Raw genomic sequence first — 19,521 nt, forward strand, 5'->3', positions numbered from 1 at the left:
CCCGTTTTTTATTTCTTTGTAAGCGCTTTCTATTAATTTAGTGGGGAAAAAGTGGTATGTAAAGGTGTGCTTTAAAAAGCTGCTGTCCGTGATGAAGGAGTCATTCAGAAAAGATGACGTCATCATAGAATAATAATACAAGTAAGGCTTAGATGGCTTTTATGGCTTTTATCCCATTTGAAAAACTGGTATAATTTTAGGTGGCAGAGGATTACATCATATAATTTGGAATGGTTTTCAGAAAACAGGGAAATTAGACTGGTTAATACTCAGTGTGGAGAAGGCAATGGCACCCCACTCCAGTGATGTAAACTAGGGCACGAACAGTTGCTTACAGTATAATACAGTGTTTGCTTAGTGAAACCTAAGATGAGAATAAAATTTCCTGTAAAAATTCCACAAAAGGGGATGTTACAGTGAAATGAAGCCTTTAGAATGAAAACAAAAATCTTGCGTATGTGGGAACTAGCCAGGTTTTTAAGGGTTATATGATCCCAGTGAAGCTGTGAAGGAAAAGGAAGGTAGGTCCCAGCATGTGCAGCTTCTGGAAGCTCCAGACAAATAGGAGAAGCAGAATGGGAAGCTGCAGAGGGACCCCAGGGAAGGTAGAATTCCGACAACGCTCAGGCTGCTCCTTCTCCAGGGTGGTTTTAGAACACTTTTTGCTTCATTAAGTTTTGTTCACTGGAGTCTTAACAGAGGAAACCCCCTGCAAGCTTTTGTTTCATGAAAGGGTTAAGTATCAGGAAAACAGAGGCAGCTTATCCCAGATTGACGTATTACACAGCTGCTTTTGTGCTCAAATAACTCTGTCATTCTGAAGGAGTGCTTTGTTCTCTCAGTGGAAAGCTGGATTCTTCAATGACTGGATTCATTCTCCGGGATTACTCAGTGTTTACTCTATCTGCTAATGGCAGGCTTTGCTTGACAACATGCCCTTTCTTGTTGGGAGACTTGGCAAACTCAGAAACACTGGCTTTTATTTCTTCAAAATGTCTGAACTTTGTGGATGCAAAGCAGTTTTTTGAACTTCAGAGATTTGTTTTTGTCTCGACTGTTATGCACACCTGTTTAGTAATCTTGAGGTTATCACTCTTCAAACTACACATTTGTGAATAAAAAGTGTTACTTTAGAGGTGACGTCATTTACCTGTATTGTTGTCAGCGGATTCATTGTTTGTATAATCAATGTGAGATACCTTTCTAGTGATCATATTGGTGGCAATGTGAAAAGCATTAAAGAATTTCCAGATAATTCCCAGGAAATCCGTAGGTAAGTAGGTAGGTACATTTCAAGGTTATGAACACTTTGAAAGCGCAGTAAAACAGTGAGTAGATAGATATCTTTGGAGGTCTGCTTTCTTAATAGAGATAAGCGTCCTGATTGCTGCCTCCCTCCCTGAAGTTAGTGGTCTGTTTCTGTCCTGTAATCTGTTTTCTCGCTGTGTTCAGAATAACCACCTCAGTCTCCTGTCCTACCTCTGAACGCTCCCACCCTTCTGCAGACCCCAGAGGGTGATTTTGAGGGAGACAGGATGCCCTTGGAGGCTGGAATGAGAGCCTTTCCTTAGAAGCTGAGAAACAGGTTCCTAGAGATTTGGGGGTTGGTACTGCTCTTTTTGATGGCTTTACTGTTTCCATATTTGTTTCTACATTCTTTAAATGATTTTGAGAGGAAAGTTTCCTGACTGGCTTCTGGCCTTGAGTTAAGTTTCTGGCTACAGTGTTTTACACTTAGTATTCAGGAGTATTTGGGAAGTCTTATAAAATCCTATGTCGATAGAGCCGGTTTTAAGTAATCTTTGTGGTTTATAGCATCATGGGGTGTGTGTGTGTGTGTGTTTGTGAAGATATAAGCTGGTGCTTATTTTAGTCTTTTATGATTCTGTGTAATAACCAATCTACTTACCTTATCTGTAGATATTTATTCAGTGTCTACAATATATATATGCCACTGTTTATCTCAGTAGAAGGATAAGATACAAAAGTCTGTTAAAACCACGTGGCTCTTGTTATCTTGGAATTAGCCGGTTGGGAGAAACAAGATGCAGTTTTGAACAGTAAATTTAAAGGGCAAAGAAGTACATGATTCTTCCAGGTGCCAGATTAATTGGCGCAGGCTTAGGAGTAGGACTTCCCGGCATCTCAGATGGTAGAGAATCCACCTGCAGTGCGGGAGATGTGGGTTCAGTGCATGGGTCAGGAAGATCCCCTGGAGGAGAGCACGGCAACCTCCTCCAGTGTTCTTGCCGGGAGAGTCCCATGGACAGGGGAGCCTGGTGGGCTACAGTCCATAGGGTTGCGAAGAGTTGGGCACGACTGGGCAACTACGCTGGTGGAGTTCAGGGACCAAAGTGGGAAATGAGGGCTGGGAAGGTGAGTGACGGCCCCGGAGGCGGTGGGGCTGGATGTCTGCTCCCAGGATGGGCAGGCCTGTGCAGGGGGCTGCGACCGGAAGGGTGTTCTGCGTGGTGGTACCCTGAGGGTAACAGTGTGTGGGGCCTGAGCTCCTTGGGAGGAACACTGAGAAGCTGCCAGTTGGATTAGAAGGATACTGTTGAGGTAATGGGGCTTAAATAGATTGAATGCGACAGATACTCATACATGTTCTGATCATGGGCAATTTGTGGATTTTGCTGAAATTTTATACATGAAAGTTGTTACATTTTTCCACAATTGCTTTTGGCTCACAAAAGTTTCTGAGAGAAGTGAGTGTTGACTGAAAAACTGAATGATCTAAAAGGTGAGAGTTACATCTGGTGAACAAAATTAAAGCCTTAACCCTAGGACACGGCCTCTCAGACGGCTCTGAGGGATGGCTCTGAAGAGGCCGGGGAGGCCAGGATGTATGGGGGCTTTGCAACAGAGATCAGGTAGTCGCAACATCAGAAGACTACCTGATTAATTAACTAGAGAAAACAAGATCTCTCAAGTTAATGAATTGAGTGCTTTTCTGTGTATGGAAAGGTGCAGGCCTCTGAGCTCCTCTAGCTCGTTTTTTTGATCTGTGCCTCAGCTGCCCGGGGCCAGGATCCCGTGCTTTCTCGCCCTGAGGTGAGTTTAATGGCTTGGGCTGGTGGTTTGAAACTCGGGTGTTTCCATCCTGAGTTCCCTCGGGGCTCACGGTCCAGGCGGCCATAATGTGACGGCTTGGTGACTGCAGCATCCTTGTTAACCAATATGGCAGGAGGCATTCTTAGTTCACAGGAGCAGTGGTGAAGATTGGATTGAAAAGCTCTGTATTTCAACACACGCTTAGTATTAAGATTTGCAGGAGTTGTTATGTCAATAAGTACACATGTATATTTCATGTTGAATTGGCAAGTGAGAAGCCTCATTAATACAGCATATGTTTCTCCTAGGCCGGACCTGATAGACATGAATACTGTTGCTGTTCAAAGCAACCTTGCAAATTTAGAGCACGCTTTCTATGTAGCAGAAAAAATCGGTGTTATAAGACTTCTGGATCCTGAAGGTGAGTGATTGTCTTGACCAGATGTTGACGGGCTGGAAGGTCTGATCTAAAGTAATCGATCAGCATTCTGAAATAATTCATGTTGCTGCTTTTAGATGTGGATGTCTCCTCACCTGATGAAAAGTCAGTAATAACTTATGTATCATCTCTCTATGACGCATTTCCCAAAGTCCCTGAAGGTGGTGAAGGCATCGGGGCAAATGTGAGTATTGGTTTTTCCATTCTGAAGTTGATAACTCACAGTTGACTGAATTCTCTGAGAGTGCTTTTTGCAGTCATATTTTTTGTTCATATGACCTAAAAGAAATGGACGTGTAGTAGATTTACAATGTTCTGTTAATTTACGGTGTACAGCAAAGTGATTCAGTTATCTGTATATTTGCATTCTTTTTTGAATATTCTTTTTCATTATAGTTTATCATAGGATATTGAATATAGTTCTGCCAATCCCAGCCTCCCAGTCCCTACCTCCCCCACGTTCTCCCCCTTGGCACCCATCAGTGTGTTCTCTGTTCGTGATTCTGTGTCTGTTTCATAGATAAGTTCATGTGTGTCATATTTTAGATACAATACCATTCATATTGTGTGGTAATTGTCTTTCTCTGTCTTAACTTCCTTTTAATACGATAACCTCTGGGTCTATCCATGTGGCTACACATGGCATTATTTTATTCTTTTATATGGTCAACTAATATTCCATTGTATATATGTACCATATCTTCTTTTTTAAAAAAAACTTTTTGTCTTTAGTCTCACATGAACAGCAATGGGATCCATTCTTCCCCAAACTCCCCTCCCATCCAGGCTGCCACATAACACTGAGCAGAGTTCCATGTGCTATGTAGTAGGTCCTTGTTGGTTATCCGTTTTAAATATAGCAGTGTGTACCTGTCCATCCCGGACTCCCTAATTATCCCTTTCCCCATCCTCCCCTGCCAGCAATCATAAGTTCGTCCTCTAAGTCCATGAGTTTGTTTGTTTTGTAAGTAAGTTCCTTTGTATCATTTCTTTTTAGATTCCACATATAAGGGGTGCCATGCAATATTTCTGTTTCCCTGTCTGACTTACTTCGCTCAGTATGACAATCTCTAGATCCATCTGTGTTGCTGTAGATGGCATTATTTCATTCTTTTCCATGGCTGAGTAGTATTCCTTTGTCTATATGTACACATTTTCTTTATCCTTTCATCTGTTGATCAACATTCAGGTTGTTTCCATGTCGTGGCAGTTGTGAATAGTGTTGCTATGAGCGTAGAGGTGTATGGCTCTTTCTGAATTAGAATTCTGCCCGGGTGTATGCCCAGGAGTAGCATTGCTGGATCATATACTAATTGTATTTTTAGTTTTCTGAGGCGCCTCCATACTGTTCTCCATGGTGGCTGTAACACTCCCACCAGCAGTCTACAAGGGTTCCCTTCTCTCTGCACCCTCTCCAGCATTTATTGTTTGTTGACTTTTTAATGATGTCTGTTCTGATCAGTGTGAGGTGATGCCTCATTATGGTTTTGACTTGCATTTCTCTAATAATTAGTGATGGTGAGCATCTTTTCACGTGCCTATTGACCATGTGTATGTTCTCATTGGAGAAATGTCTATTTATAGCTTCTGCCCACTTTTCAATTCAGTTGTTTTTGTATTGTTGAGTTGTATGGGTTTACAGTCTTTAAATGTCAAATATTTTTTAATGGATTTGAGTTAATAGGCTACTCAATAAATTGATACTATATGTATTTTAATGGTACCATTCCACCATTACAATTCAAGTATAACTCAGAAACATTTCATTTCATAAAGTAGGTTATTCAGAGTTGCATGTCACTTGTAAATGAAAACTGGAACCACTCAATTGAGAGTTTTTTTTTTTCTTTTTTAATGTGCTGCTGTTTAACAGCCACCCAGTTTGCTATCCTTCTCTCTGTAGAGACTATCTCACTTCCGAAATCACTTTCAAGTTTATAGACTTATATGATCCCAGGAAGTAAGGCCGCTCTGTGTTGTGTTCTGGTTTGAAGGTGAGGCCTGGAGGAGGGTGATTGGATTTTGCCAGACTCTGTAGCAGGGCAGGATCTCTGACACATGGCTCTGGGTTCTTGGTTTAGTCCCGTGCTTCCAGAAGCCTGCAGTATTTTCGCCGTGCGTGTCGTGCTGGCCCTGCTGGCGAGCGCTGTGCTTCTCTGGAGGACAGGACCCCCGCCCCACACATGCTGTGCTCCTGGGGGACCCCCTCGCCCTGGCCGCTCTGCTCCTGCAGCTGCCATCTTTACTCTGTTTCATCTTGAGGATTTGGGAGCTCCCTGGTCTCTTGTGTCGCCTCCGTGTGCTCTGGTTAGGCTTGTTCCTCTTCCCTCCTGTGTGCTCTGTCTTGAAGGCTGGTCCCCAAGCAACTTGCTGCCGTGGTCACCCTCCGCTCTGGTGTCTGCTGTGACTCAGGCTAGAGCTGCCCAAGAACATGCCTGTGGCCGCTCCGTGCTCCTCCCCACAGCCTGCACGCAGCTCCTTACTCCCACCCCTTCACCGGGATGAGGATGTGAGCTTGCTTGTGGCCTTGCTTGCTCCCCTGATTTTCTTCTACCATCATCTCTGCACACTGTTGGCATATTAGCTTGGAAACCTCCCACGGCTTCATGTGGCTTGCAAGACTCAATGCGGTCTAGATGTACTGACCTCCAATGGCTCTGCATGTGTCCGTTCTTCCCAGCATCAGTTCCCACGTGAGCTTTTGGTGGTGGCCAGGGCGTTCCTGTCTCAGAGTCCGTGCCTCCATCCCATGCGTCACCTGTCTGTCCCTCCCGCCGCCCACTCCAGTTCCTGCTCACTGCACAGCCGCCCAGGGACGGCCTCTCCCAAGAGGCCTTCAGGTGATGCTTTTGAGGCACATCTGTGCTCACCTCACTTTTTATCTTGATGCCTCGCATAAACTACCCACTTTTGTTATTTCAACACTTCTTCAGTACTGCTTTTCATTTTGCATAACTGTTTATATTATGACTCTCTCTTGCCTCCTCGTCTAGACAGAAAACTCTTTGATAAAAGGGATCATCTCTTAAAGTATATTTTTATTACAGCGCTTACCACAGTGCTTTGAACATCATAAGCACTTCCTCAAATGCTTAATTGAAGAAAACAGTTGACAGTCTTCCAGTCTCCTTCATTTAAAAACAAAAGTTTGCTTAAGGAATATTGAATGATTCCCCCCATGTACATTTCCTGTAGGTTTCATTCCTGTCAAGTTTCCTGTGTCTTATGTAGTTCTCTGAGTTTCAGATATCAGGTAGACTTAGGCTGGCAGAGAAGGTAGCTCACCTGGCTTTCGCAGGCCATTACTCCCTTTCTTGACTGCCCGGGAAACACTCCAAATTGATCATGGCGTTTTTTTCTGCTACATTTCAGTGCAGCCTCAGAAGCCGCCTTAACAAGGTACCTCAGTCAGCCTGGATCCTTGGATCAGAGTTGGCGTTCCTTAGGGGAGTCTTAGTGGTCAACTGTTGATAGCATGTTTTAGAGCTGTTTAAGTGGACAGAATTGAGACTGGGAGGAAATGAAGAAAACCTTGAACTGGTCCTCTCTGTCAGGCTTAAAGACCCACAGATCCACACAATGACCTCTGGCCAGGCTATGTTAGACGTGAATGTTGCCATCTGCAGATACAGACCTTCTTTGCCATCTTCTCCTTGTAGGATGTCGAAGTCAAGTGGATTGAATACCAGAATATGGTCAACTACCTCGTCCAGTGGATCAGACACCACGTGGCCACTATGTCGGAGAGAACGTTTCCTAATAATCCTGTAGAACTCAAGGTCTGTGTCCCTACAGAAGTTAAGTAGGGTTAAGTTAATTACTAAACCTTAAAAAAAAATGCTGAAATGGTTCTATCATTTCAGAAACTGAAGAAAAATTATCCTTGGCAAGGTACCAGTCAGCAGGCAAATTATTTATTTATCCATCTTCTATTATACAGAGGAAATGGAAGTCGACACCAATACTTAAAACATCAGAGCAACAACATCTTAAATTTATAGTCCCTTCACTTTGCCTTGTTGAGAGTTAATATGGGAGGGTCTCTGGGAATGACGTTGTGGTGTTATTTTTGGAACCTGGGAGACACCTGGAGCTAGCAGGTGGCCGGGGCAGGAGCTGTGTGGGAAGCTTGTGCAATACAGGGGTGGCCGGGCGTGTGCCTGTGGTCACATCCCGTTAGAAACGGCCTCAGAGGCTTCTGTGGTACAAGACGTACATTCAGTATTTCACCACGAATTCGAAAGGACGTACCCGACTCCCGGGGTAAATGAGTTCCTGGTTTAGTAGAACAGGTGCTACTGCCTAAGAAACTGGGTCCGTCTCTTTGTCAGAGACGTCACAGAGGTATTGAAAGATGGTGTAGTTGTATAAACACTGAAAATAAGTTGACTCTTCTTGAACCTTGGGATTTGTCATAGCAGAGTAGTGTACTTTATTTCAAGAAGTGGCTCATGTGAATATGAACAACAAGGTCTAATTCCTTGAACTGTAGACACTGTTTTCCTGATCGGAATTTCAGGAATGGTTCTAATCTAGGAGAGGCCCTGTTCACATGAGCAATTGCGTCCACGCATCTGCACACAACGTCTATGGAACAGCTTTTACTCACGCTGCCACGGGGAGTTTGTTCTTGGCACCAGGCTCCTTGGCTTCGGGTCTTTCTGAAGCGGTTTTGTGCGATGTCTCCCAGTGTGGATGGTAACCTCTCCCGGCAGGAAAGCGTTCCTCCCCCTTCCGTGACCACATCTACTGTGAACAGCGTCAGCACACGATGGCATTCTGTACTTATTCACCGATGGACATCCTAAAATGTTGCACTTTGGGTTTAGCCAACTTTTAGATTTCAAGTTCTACTTATTTTCAAATAGATTGATTGTCCAGACATTTGAGTAAATTCATGCTGGCTTCTGATTAGTGCAGATGCTTAAATTATTGAAGAAGTTTGACTACAGATTACTTGCTGGTGTCTGGGATAAGACAGGATATAGGAAAAAAATACATCATGGGGAAATACCAAATATTGGGTTCGCCAAGGAGTTTATTTGGGTTTTTCTCAAAGGAACTTTTTGGCCAACTGAATAATTTTCTTAATCAGCAAAACATTAAATGGAATCCTTCAGATAAATATGTCTCCTCGAACATTTTCATGGACTTGTTTTAAAGCAGCATGAATTAGGATGAAATAATCAGTGTATACTTACTAAATGTGGAGCTATTTTATCAACATAATTTTTAGAAGCTCCTTGTTAATAAACATAATATACATATATTTAAGAGATTCCCAAATTAATATCTATAAATTAGATAATAATTTAATTATATGGCCCAGACTTTTATAATAGCAGGAACCAGTAGCATCTTTTTTTACTGTAAGATCTGCTTAATTTGGCCATGGGACATTGAACGCAAACTTTAGTCCTGTCTGATGAGAATTCTGTTTTTCAAGGATGGACCATGAAATAGAGAAGAATGCTTCCCACCCCGTTTTATGAGAATCGTATCAGATGATTTTTCCAAAAAGTAAAAGCTAAAGTACAGCATTTGCAAAGTGTATCTTTTAAAGGATTTGTCTTCTTATTTGGATGATGAGATCCTTAGTAGAGTTGTGGTTCCCTGGTGGCTCAGCTGGTAAAGAATCCGCCTGCAGTGTGGAGACCCGGGTTCGATCCCTGAGTCGGGAAGATCCCCTGAGGAAGGGAAAGGCTACCCATTCCGGGATTCTGGCCTGGAGATTCTCATGGACACAGGAGCCTGACAGGCTACAGTCCACGGGGTCGCAAAGAGTCAGACACGACTGAGCAACTAACAGACACTGTTGTGGTTTTCATTATCCAGATGCCTGGGCAGCATATGTTGAATCGGGCTCACAGCCCTAATTACATCCTCTTCAGATCCCTTAGATCCTGTTTACCAGCTGGCTCAGAACTGGCATCCTTGATTATCTTATTTTATGAAGGAATACCTCCCCGGGTGGGAGAGTGGTAAAGAATCTGCCTGCCAATGCAGGAGATGCACGAGAGGCGAGCTTGATCTCTGGGTCAGGAAGATCCCCTGGAGTAGGAAATGGCAACCCACTCCAGTATTCTTGCCTGGAAAATTCCACAGACAGAGGAGCCTGGTGGGCTGCAGTCCATGGGGTCTCAAAGAGTCGGATGCAGCTGAGTACGCATGCCAGGCCACCCAGGCAGGCGACAGAACAGAAAGCATTTGAAGTCGTGACATTATGTGATAATGAAAACAGATTTTTGAAGTTCAGCTCTTCATTTATTTTCCCTTTCATTTTAGGCACTTTACAATCAGTATTTACAGTTTAAAGAAACAGAAATTCCACCAAAGGAGACAGAAAAATCAAAAATTAAACGCTTATATAAATTATTAGAGGTAAGAAAAAATTTCCTTTGAATTGGCAAATGTCTCCTTTTAAAAAATTTTATTGGTGTAGTTGATTGATTATAGTGTGTCAATTTCTGCTGCTCAGCATGGTAACTCAGTTATATACCTCAGTTATATATGTATTTACTGGGCTGTACCGTAGGACCTTGCTGTTTGTCCATTCTCTGTATAATGCTCTTTGTATCTGCTAATCCCAAACTCAGTCCTTCCCTTCCCCCCTCTCCAACCCCTCCCCCTTGTCAACCACAAGTTTGTTCTCTGTGTCTGGGATTCTGTTTCATAGATTAGCTTTTTTGAGTCATCTTTTAGAGTCCATCTGTAAGTGATATCATATGATATCAAATGTAATCTTTATTAATAGTCTGTCTTGATTTAAGAAGCGTGATTTTTAATGTCTTTCCTTCACATCACCTTTTTGTGCTCTTTTCTCTAGATTTGGATAGAGTTTGGACGCATCAAACTCCTTCAAGGTTATCACCCAAACGACATAGAAAAGGAGTGGGGAAAGCTCATCATCGCCATGCTGGAGAGGGAGAAGGCTCTTCGTCCCGAAGTTGAAAGGTTGGGGGCGTTCTCTGCCCGGGGTGTCCAGTGAGGGGGTCCGCTTGTGGTGCGCAAACAGCTTAAGCTTTGGAGACATGCCACCCTGGACCAACATTAGCCTTTTCCATTTGCTTGTTTGCGTGACCTTGGCTAAGTCTTTCTGATTCTCCCATTTTGTTATCTAGAAACTCTTCCAAGAGGTTTGAGGAAGGAATCAGGGAAGTAATGCTGGAGGGGGCCTGGGTTGGTGTGTGCAGTCGCATCTCATATGGTGGTTACAGACTTAACAGTCAGGAGGACCCGTGAGAATTTCTCCAGCTTTTAAGTCACCAGAAGCTCATCCATACATAACATAGGTTAACCGTGAGCTTACCTTGTTTCTTGGTATGTTTTGGGCTACGGCCCTCTCTGTGGGCAGTGAACCCTCTGTTTAAAGAAGGGCAGTGAGGCAGCGCCTGGAGGACTTGTGATCGCTGGTTCAGTCCCACCCTGTCTGTGGGCCCGAAACCATCCCTCAGCTTCCTCCTTTCTCTCCTGCCTCACCAGGCGCCCCGGAAGGTCACCTAGGTCCTCAGGAGGGGTTTGTTGGACGGTCCTTCCGTTCCAGCCTGAGCTGTGCTGTGTGGGGCTTATGGTCTGAGTCCCCAAGGCTGGCCTTCTGGTCCTCGGCGAGCCATGCCGGCCGCCTCTCAGGAGCGCTGGCCTGCCCGTTTCCCAGCCTCCGCGTTTGTGAGATCTTGGCACTGTCTTTTCCTGCGGCTGGGTCGTCTGGTTCGTCCTCTCCTTACTCCTGATCTTCCTCTGATCTCAGCTCCAGTATGATTTCCTCCAGAAACTTTCTGAAGTCTCCCAGGCTGGTTCAGGTGTTTCGGGGTTGACCCTCCTGTTCCACGTGGTCCTCCTTCGTAGACTCATCTTGGTTGTAATTTATACATTTCTCTGAGATTGCTTGAATGAGGACTGCCAGTTCCACAGAGTGAGCATGCAGACAGATTCCTGTGTTTGTGGTTCCTTGTGCTGCCCACAACACCGGCTCTGCTACCTGGAGGCCCTCAATATACTGATGTTCTCTGCACCCACTCCTAACTTCCACGTGGAAGAAGTGTGAACTAATGCATTGAAGATCCGAGGGTGGGTCTGATTTGTCAGGCCTTTATGACATCATTGATGACACGCTTGTTAAAGCAGAGTATTATGTCTACATAACTGGATCCTTTTGAACCAGAACAAGTGCAAAATACCTAGGATGGACCTTGTAGGGAGGAGATAATTCTGGGTGGTTCAAATGAAATGCTCAGCTTCTAATCTGATGAAAGGATAGAAAAGGTGCCAGAGAAAGGGGGCAGAGTTGATTTTAGTTGTCAGAATAGCAGCTGGATTTTAATTTATGTAAATAAAAGAATGCTGTGGTTAAGAGTTCAGGGTCTAGGAGCCAGTCAATCCTGGATGAATTATTAGCTCAGTGTTCATGCCATGTAATCTTAGATTCACTATCCTCTCTAAACTTCAGTTTCCTCATTTGTAAATAGGATGTAATAGTAGGAACCACATTTGGTGGTTCTGAGTATGTCTATAAAGTGATTAGTTAATTTCCTGGCACCTAACAATTGCTTCAGAAATGTTAGGTGCTGGCTACTATTATTATTTTGTGCTTTTCTGTTTACTGACTATATTTGACATGACACTCTCAAATTCCCTCCTAAAAAGGACAGTGTCTGCCTCTAGTTGGGGAAGCAGCAATTTGGCTTTGCAGTGTTGGGGATAGGAAAATATTTAGTATGGCTGATTCAATGCCTTCATTTTTCTTGAAGCAACAAGTTTTTTGGCATTAACTCTGTATTGCAAAATAATAGCTCTGTGGCATGGGAGTATGTAAAAGGCAAATGAGAAAGAGCCAATGATCTTAGGCCAGGTAATAACCTGTAGAAAGGAAAAACAAGCACAGACAAATTAAATCTCCAAGCATCACACTGATACTCTTCTTAGCACTTTGGCTTTTAAAAATAAAAAGTAACTTTAGTGAGAGTAGACGTAACATTCCTGGGAGTGGTTTCTGTTGTGGGGGGAAGGTAACTGGACAATTTTCCAGTTAATGTAACCTAATCAACAAATGCTGCGCTGGTTAAAAGGGAAAGGTGCTTTGCTTCTTGTCAAATTCCTTTGTTTGTAGGTGTTTGTACGTACCGGTTTTCTAACCCTGTGTTGTTCAGTACAGAGCTGGTTTTTCCAAAATGCTAGGATGAGGCTCTGATTGGCTGTTTGTGTTCTTTTAGCTGATGATTGGTATTGCCAGAGTGACCTGATTGTTCTTTGGCTTCCGTGAAACATCAGAGTTGTTTTTGAGTTGGTGGCAAGTGAATGATTCTTGGTGAAAATATTTGGCAAGTCTTGTCCAGTGACGCCCCATCAGCCTGCCTTGTCCGTACATGTAGGGCTTTAGTGTAGGCTACAAAAGGCAGACCGTAGCTAGCAAACCCATGGCTCTAGGCGGGATTCTTTTGAATAGTTATCAGCGTATTATTTGCTGTGTGTTGAATATGCATGTTGGGGCATATTTAAGGAGCCATTAAAAGCTGTAACAGCCAGTCGCCTCTTTTCACCATTAGAAGTAGCACTTTCTGCAGACTGTGTACTTTCTAGTCTACTTTTAATGGTGGAAGAAAAAACATCATTGCGAGATAAAAATGCACAGCAGTAGTTACAGTTACCGGAGCAGTGATTCTGTGTTTAGTAACACGACCAGCACTCGGACTAGTCTTGACTCAAATGAGAATTTCCTCTCGGTTCATTGTGGTCCAACCCTGATCAACTCCTGTATTAGCTTTGGCAATGAATCCTTTGATGGACACAGGTATGGAGTCCTTGGTGTGGGGTTGTGGTTTTTCTTTTGGTGGGCCTCGTTTTTCAGGGGTGGCTAGCTCTCTGACTTCGGAAGGAAAGACTTAATTTTGTTTCTTCTTTTAGGCTGGAGATGTTGCAGCAGATTGCTAACCGAGTTCAGAGGGGCAGTGTCATCTGTGAAGACAAACTGTTGCTTGCCCGAAATGCTCTCCAGTCTGTAAGTTCATTTCAGGAGCTGCTGGAATTGCTGTAGAGGGGTCGGTACATTCAGATGAAATAAAATCTTCTACGCTTCCCAGGTGGCTCAGACGGTAAAGAATCTGCCTGCAGTGTAGGAGACATGAGTTCAATCACTGGGTTGGGGAGATCTCCTGGAGAAGGGAATGGCACCCCGCTCCAGTATTCTTGCCTGGAGAATTCCTTGGATAGAGGAGCCTGATGGGCTACAGTCCATGGGGTCCCAAAGAGTCAGACATGACTGAGCGACTAACGCTTTCACTTTCATGGCGTGCGGGGTCTAGTTCCCTGACCGCAGATCCAACCCATGCCCCCTACAGTGGACATGCCGAGTCCTCACTCCTGGGCCACCACCAGGGAAGTCCCTGAGGCTAGATTTGCAATTTGTTTAATTAGTTAATTAATGTAGAGTTAATATTGAATTGTTTTAAAATACAGGATTCTAAAAGATTGGAATCCGGGCTGCAGTTTCAGAATGAAGCAGAGATTGCTGGATATATCCTTGAATGTGAGAACCTTTTACGCCAGCATGTCATTGATGTACAGATTCTTATTGATGGAAAGTACTACCAGGCAGACCAGTTGGTGCAGAGGTAAGGGAGCTTCCTAGCCAGCCTTGTCCTCCTCGCTGACTGTTCCGTGGCCCCTCATTAAGGACGTAGAGGGTGGCGATTTTATGAAGTGTTCCCTAAGCTCTTTTTTGTTGACAATGTGTGTCACATTAATCGTGTCATATTTCGGTGTGTTTAGTAGGTTTTGTTCTTCAAAGATAAATAAGAGAAAAAAATTTTAGATACATGTAGTATTTAATACTGTAGTAACTAACCTGCAGTTGAAATATTCATGTGTGATATTTGAAAAAGGGACAATAATGAGAAAATTATCTTTTAAGTCAACTTATCAGTTTTGTGTTTATCTTATGAAAATGCTCATAACAAAATATTGGGAAAATATGTATATAAAAATCTGTGTCTCTGAGAAGTGGATTTGGGGATAGGAATGGAACATTTCTGGTTGTATATAATATATATTATGTAAATATCTAAATATATGATATATATATATAAGGCAAAAACTATGAATGATGCTTCAAAGGAGTAATTCTGCTTTTAGGCATCTATAATAATTCTAAATATAGAACTTATCTAAATAAATATAGGGAAAAAAGTGTCCATGTCAAAAATTTGGTATCCTGTGTGTCAAATAATAGGAGAATGAGCATATACTATGATAGTGTTGTAATTGAGTTCATTATAAATTACAGTTGTAAAGATCATATGATAATATAGAATACTTATAGTACAACATTGAGTGAAAAAATCGTGATGTAAATTTTTATCAGTGTGACTATAATGACATTTTAAAATAGACTTTATTTATTTGAGCAACTTAGGTTTATAAAAAATTGCGTGGACAGTCTAGAGTTCCCTTAACACCCCTTCAAAGCCTCTTCCCCTGTTATTAACATCTTGCACTAGTGTGATGCCTTTGTTATGGCTGATGAGCCAATATTGATCATTTTGGTAACTAGAGTCCCTAGTTTTAGGGGTCAGCCTTTGTGAACAATACCTCTCACATTATAGCTTACGCATTTTGATTTTCTTTTCAGGGTTGCAAAACTGCGCGATGACATCATGGCCTTGCGGAACGAATGTTCCTCAGTGTACAGCAAAGGCCGCGTGCTGACGACGGAGCAGACGAAGCTCATGATATCAGGAATCTCTCAGAGTTTAAACGCAGGATTTGCACAGACCTTAAACCCCAGCATGAACTCAGGGCTGACGCAGGGTCTCACACCTTCCCTGACCCCGTCTAGCGTGACCTCGGGCCTGTCGTCAGGGCTGACGTCCCGCCTGACCCCGTCTGTCACTCCTGCCTATACGCCTGGCTTCCCATCAGGGTTAGTTCCAAGTTTCGGCTCAGGAGGGGAGACAAGCTCCCTGCAGACTCTGAAGCTGATGCAGATCCGAAAGCCCCTTCTCAAGTCATCTCTGCTGGACCAGAATTTAACAGAAGAGGAAATCAACATGAAATTTGTTCAGGACCTTTTGAATTGGGTGGATGAGATGCAGGTAAAAATATTTACTCTTACCTGAGTTTCAGGCCTTATTGCTACCAGTTGTTTTTTTTTTTAAACCTCATATCTTCCTATTTAAAGGTGCAGCTGGACCGCACTGAATGGGGATCAGATTTGCCAAGTGTTGAAAGCCACTTAGAAAATCATAAAAATGTCCACCGAGCTATTGAAGAATTTGAATCTAGCCTTAAAGAAGCTAAGATCAGTGAGGTATGTGAATTTAAAGTCTGTATGTATATATTTCATCCCAGCTTCTGCTGTGCTCTTTCTGTTAAGACCCTGTTGTCACAGGATAAAAGATAGATTGCCAGTGAATCAGAATTTCTTAAGATTCCTAACCTGCTGTCTTTTTATCCCATGTTATAGATCCAGATGACGGCACCTCTTAAACTAACTTATGCAGAAAAGTTACACAGATTAGAGAATCAGTATGCAAAACTCTTGGTAAGTTTTTTTTAACTTTCCCTTCCCTTTATATGGCAAAGACATGATTCTTACCATGATTCTCCTTATAAAGAATACATCCAGGAATCAGGAGCGGCACCTTGACACACTCCACAATTTTGTAACTCGTGCAACGAATGAACTTATTTGGTTGAATGAAAAAGAAGAGGAGGAAGTTGCTTACGACTGGAGTGAAAGAAACACCAACATAGCCCGGAAGAGAGATTACCACGCTGTGAGTGCAGCTTCTGTGGCTGAATGTTACCAATGCCTCTCAGGTTTTATCATTTCCTAACGTATTTATTTCAATTAGGAATTGATGAGAGAACTTGATCAAAAGGAAGAAACTATTAAGTCAGTTCAAGAGATAGCGGAGCAGCTGCTTCTGGAAAATCACCCAGCCCGGTTAACCATTGAGGTGAGTCAGAAAGTGTAATATGGATATTCGAATGTTACCTTTCAGATTCTTTTATTGTTTGTGGATAAATAGAAAAATGCAAACTATCAAACTTTTACTACAACCTGGCTCAAAAATAACACTTCTGACAAATCATACTGATGTGCCTTCTGCTCTGCGTGAAGCGTGTCACCCATTGGTGTCAACCCCTGTGGCCATAGAGATGCAGGACAGTAACTCTGAAGGACCTTGTCTTGTCAGGCTTTGACGTTAGTTTCTTCCCGACCACGTGATGTTGCACGAGGTTGTAACCTTGCTGGGTCCCGTTCACTTACCTAAAATGGGGGAAGTTGCTCCTAACTGTAGAGTTGTGTGAGGAGGAGAAAAGTGTACTGTTAGCTTAGTTCAGTTCTTGATACATAGTAGGTTCTCAAGAAGTCCTAGTTATTATTATTATTTCATTTACTAATCCTGTCCATGATCTGGCTCTGACAGGAACATCCTCAGGGTGTAACACACATTTCAGACCCAGAAGGGGAGGGCTGACCTGGAGTTTATCAGGCTGCCCGTGAGGTGCAGGTCGGGTGGGGGGTGTTTAGTTTTTAGGCCTGGTATCTGCTAGAGTTAGTGACTTTCTAAATGTGCTGGAGGTTATGGAAGAGGGGAGAAGTATCAAATGTGGACAGTTGTATATTTCCAGAGGAAGAAAAATGAAACTGTGCTTACAATGGGATGTGTGGTTGAGGAAAGGGATCTGAGAATCTTTGTTCCCTAAAATAAGTTGTCATGACACAAAAGATTCATGAAATTCTAGACCTCATCTGGAGGTCTGGGGAATGTTACAGTTGCCCTTCTTTCATGTAAAAATTTGGTTTTCATCCCCAGGCAGTGCTACATAGAAATGTTAAGGACCTAGAAGAGTGGGACGGGGGGTAGGGGGGGTTGGAGGGGAGCACTAGGGAAAGGAGATTAGAATCATGATGGGTCTGGATATACTTTTATACTATGGTCAACTGAAGGTGGGGTATTCCTTAAAATAGAGAAGTGACGGCTGCTAGGAAGTGCGATTATAGGTTGAGACTTTTGATGGGCGTGGATGAAGTGGATGTGAACCTGATTACCTTTAGGTAGAGCTGTTAGTCTAATTAACTAAGAGGATGTGGAAGGATAAAATTAAGCCTTAGTCATCTTTATGGTTCTTCAGGCCCATCTAATGTATTGTAGGCGATGGATAGTAGTTAATTATCAACACTCTTTTGTATTTTATGAGGAAAAGAAGCTAATAATTTAACAATGCACAATGTGTATTTTATAGCCAATTTACTCTAAGTAGCTTAATTGGAGGGAGCGCCTAACGTGATCAGGAAGTGTTGCCAGATTTCCACGGTTGCCTTGTACGTTCCATCCAGAAAGCTGCCTGGACCGAGCTCAGCGGCCTGTTTCTCTAGGAGGGGCCGTCTTATGTAAGACAGTCGTTAGAGCAGCTAGGCCGCCCTCTTCTGGAAGCCAGGGAACTGCACCTTAAATAGGAAAGGGTGTTTCCTGTTTCCCTGTAAGTAGGTGCCTTTCCTACAGTATTTTTGCTCTCATGAAAGAGGCACCTTGTACTGAATAAAGATTCAAGTAAAAAACATTTGAAATAAAACATCCTAGTATTATCTCTGATATTATCCCATAATTATACTGATAAAGAATTACATAAGCTTCTCCACCCTTCCCAAACAGTCCTGATAAAACAGATCAGCCCCACTCCTGCCAAGAGCTTCAAGACTAGTTTTGGAAGCAAAAACAGGACAAAAACTACACACCATGTACTTTGATGTCAGAAGGGGGATTTTATTATCCAATAATACAAAAATTCAGAAAACAGACAGAGGAAAATGGAGTGAAGGGGGTGTATCTGAGGATTCCACACAGGAGAGTGTTGGATAGCTTGCATCCATCTCAAGTGTTAAAGAAGTCTGCCTGGAAAAACAGCCCCAGAGTTAGCATTTTTCATATATGTGACAAGAAAAACGAGTCAAGAAACTGAAAATTTGAAAGAAATTGGACTGATTGAAAAATGTATGCGAGACAGGAAAAGAGACACAGATGTATAGAACAGTCTTTTGGACTCTGTGGGAGAGGGCGAGGGTGGGAGAATGGCATTGAAACATGTAAATTATCATATGTGAAACAAATCGCCAGTCCAGGTTGGATGCATGAGACAGGGTACTCAGGGCTGGTGCACTGGGATGACCCAGGTGGATGGGATGGGGAGGGAGGTGGGAGGATGGTTCAGGATGGGGAACACATGTATCCCCATGACGGATTCATGTCAATGTATGGCAAAACCAATACAATATTGTAAAGTAATTAGCCTCCAATTAAAATAAATACATTTATATTAAAAAAATTTTTAAAAAGAAAAATGTATGTTTAAAGTTTTAGGACTGGCTTTGTGCAAGTGGGGATGTTTAGCTTAGCGGGACAGTTCACGTCCCTGCTTCTCAAGTCTCTGTTAAGGCATCTCATCACCTGTGTAGACCGCCGTCTTTTAACCCTGAGAAGCCTGGGTGTGTCTTGCTGTGCAGACGGCAGTGGTGACTGTGTTTTCCCTGGCAGGCCTACCGCGCGGCAATGCAGACGCAGTGGAGCTGGATCCTACAGCTCTGCCAGTGTGTGGAGCAGCACGTGAAGGAGAACGGCGCTTATTTCGAGGTATGGAACGGTCACCGTGTCGGCGGGTGGTACTGCAGTTTCAGCTGAGTTACAGGAACCATTTCCATGGTGTAATGTTGGGATGCGTGTATGTCTGACTGCGGTGGAAAGAAACCAAAATGTGTTCATTTTAGGATAGAAGGGTTATATGTCCTTTAGGATAAATGGAAGCATTTTAGTAAAGAAGAAATACTTTAAAAACCACTTAAAATGTCAGAAAATCTTAACTTTGTCCATGCTTGTCTTTTTGAGGAACAATTTTACTAGGGGGAGCTTTTTTCCTATTCTTCAGAAGTTTTAAAATATTCTTGCAATTTCATCCCCGCTTAACAACTGTTTGGGCTTCCCTGGTAGCTCAGCTGGTAAAGAGTCCGCCTGCAATGCAGGAGACTCTGG

General features: G+C 43.0%; 1 protein-coding gene across 7 annotated transcripts in view; it reads left to right on the top strand.

Annotated features, from left to right (window-relative positions):
* Nucleotides 1-19,521, top strand: part of DST (dystonin) — a 387,754-nt gene that overhangs the window by 207,810 nt on the left and 160,423 nt on the right. For 6 of the 7 annotated variants that reach the window (XM_010848528.1, XM_010848529.1, XM_010848533.1 and 3 more), the window contains 13 exons: nucleotides 3,363-3,475; nucleotides 3,571-3,677; nucleotides 7,153-7,272; nucleotides 9,779-9,874; nucleotides 10,320-10,447; nucleotides 13,394-13,487; nucleotides 13,946-14,100; nucleotides 15,117-15,579; nucleotides 15,666-15,794; nucleotides 15,951-16,028; nucleotides 16,102-16,263; nucleotides 16,342-16,446; nucleotides 19,030-19,125. In XM_010848528.1, coding sequence (XP_010846830.1) covers nucleotides 3,363-3,475; nucleotides 3,571-3,677; nucleotides 7,153-7,272; nucleotides 9,779-9,874; nucleotides 10,320-10,447; nucleotides 13,394-13,487; nucleotides 13,946-14,100; nucleotides 15,117-15,579; nucleotides 15,666-15,794; nucleotides 15,951-16,028; nucleotides 16,102-16,263; nucleotides 16,342-16,446; nucleotides 19,030-19,125 — 1,846 coding nt within the window. The other variant, XM_010848534.1, reaches the window with a different exon arrangement.

Source organism: Bison bison, unplaced genomic scaffold (assembly GCF_000754665.1).
Source record: "Bison bison bison isolate TAMUID 2011002044 unplaced genomic scaffold, Bison_UMD1.0 scf7180017864270, whole genome shotgun sequence".
Classification (NCBI taxonomy): Eukaryota; Metazoa; Chordata; class Mammalia; order Artiodactyla; family Bovidae; genus Bison; species Bison bison.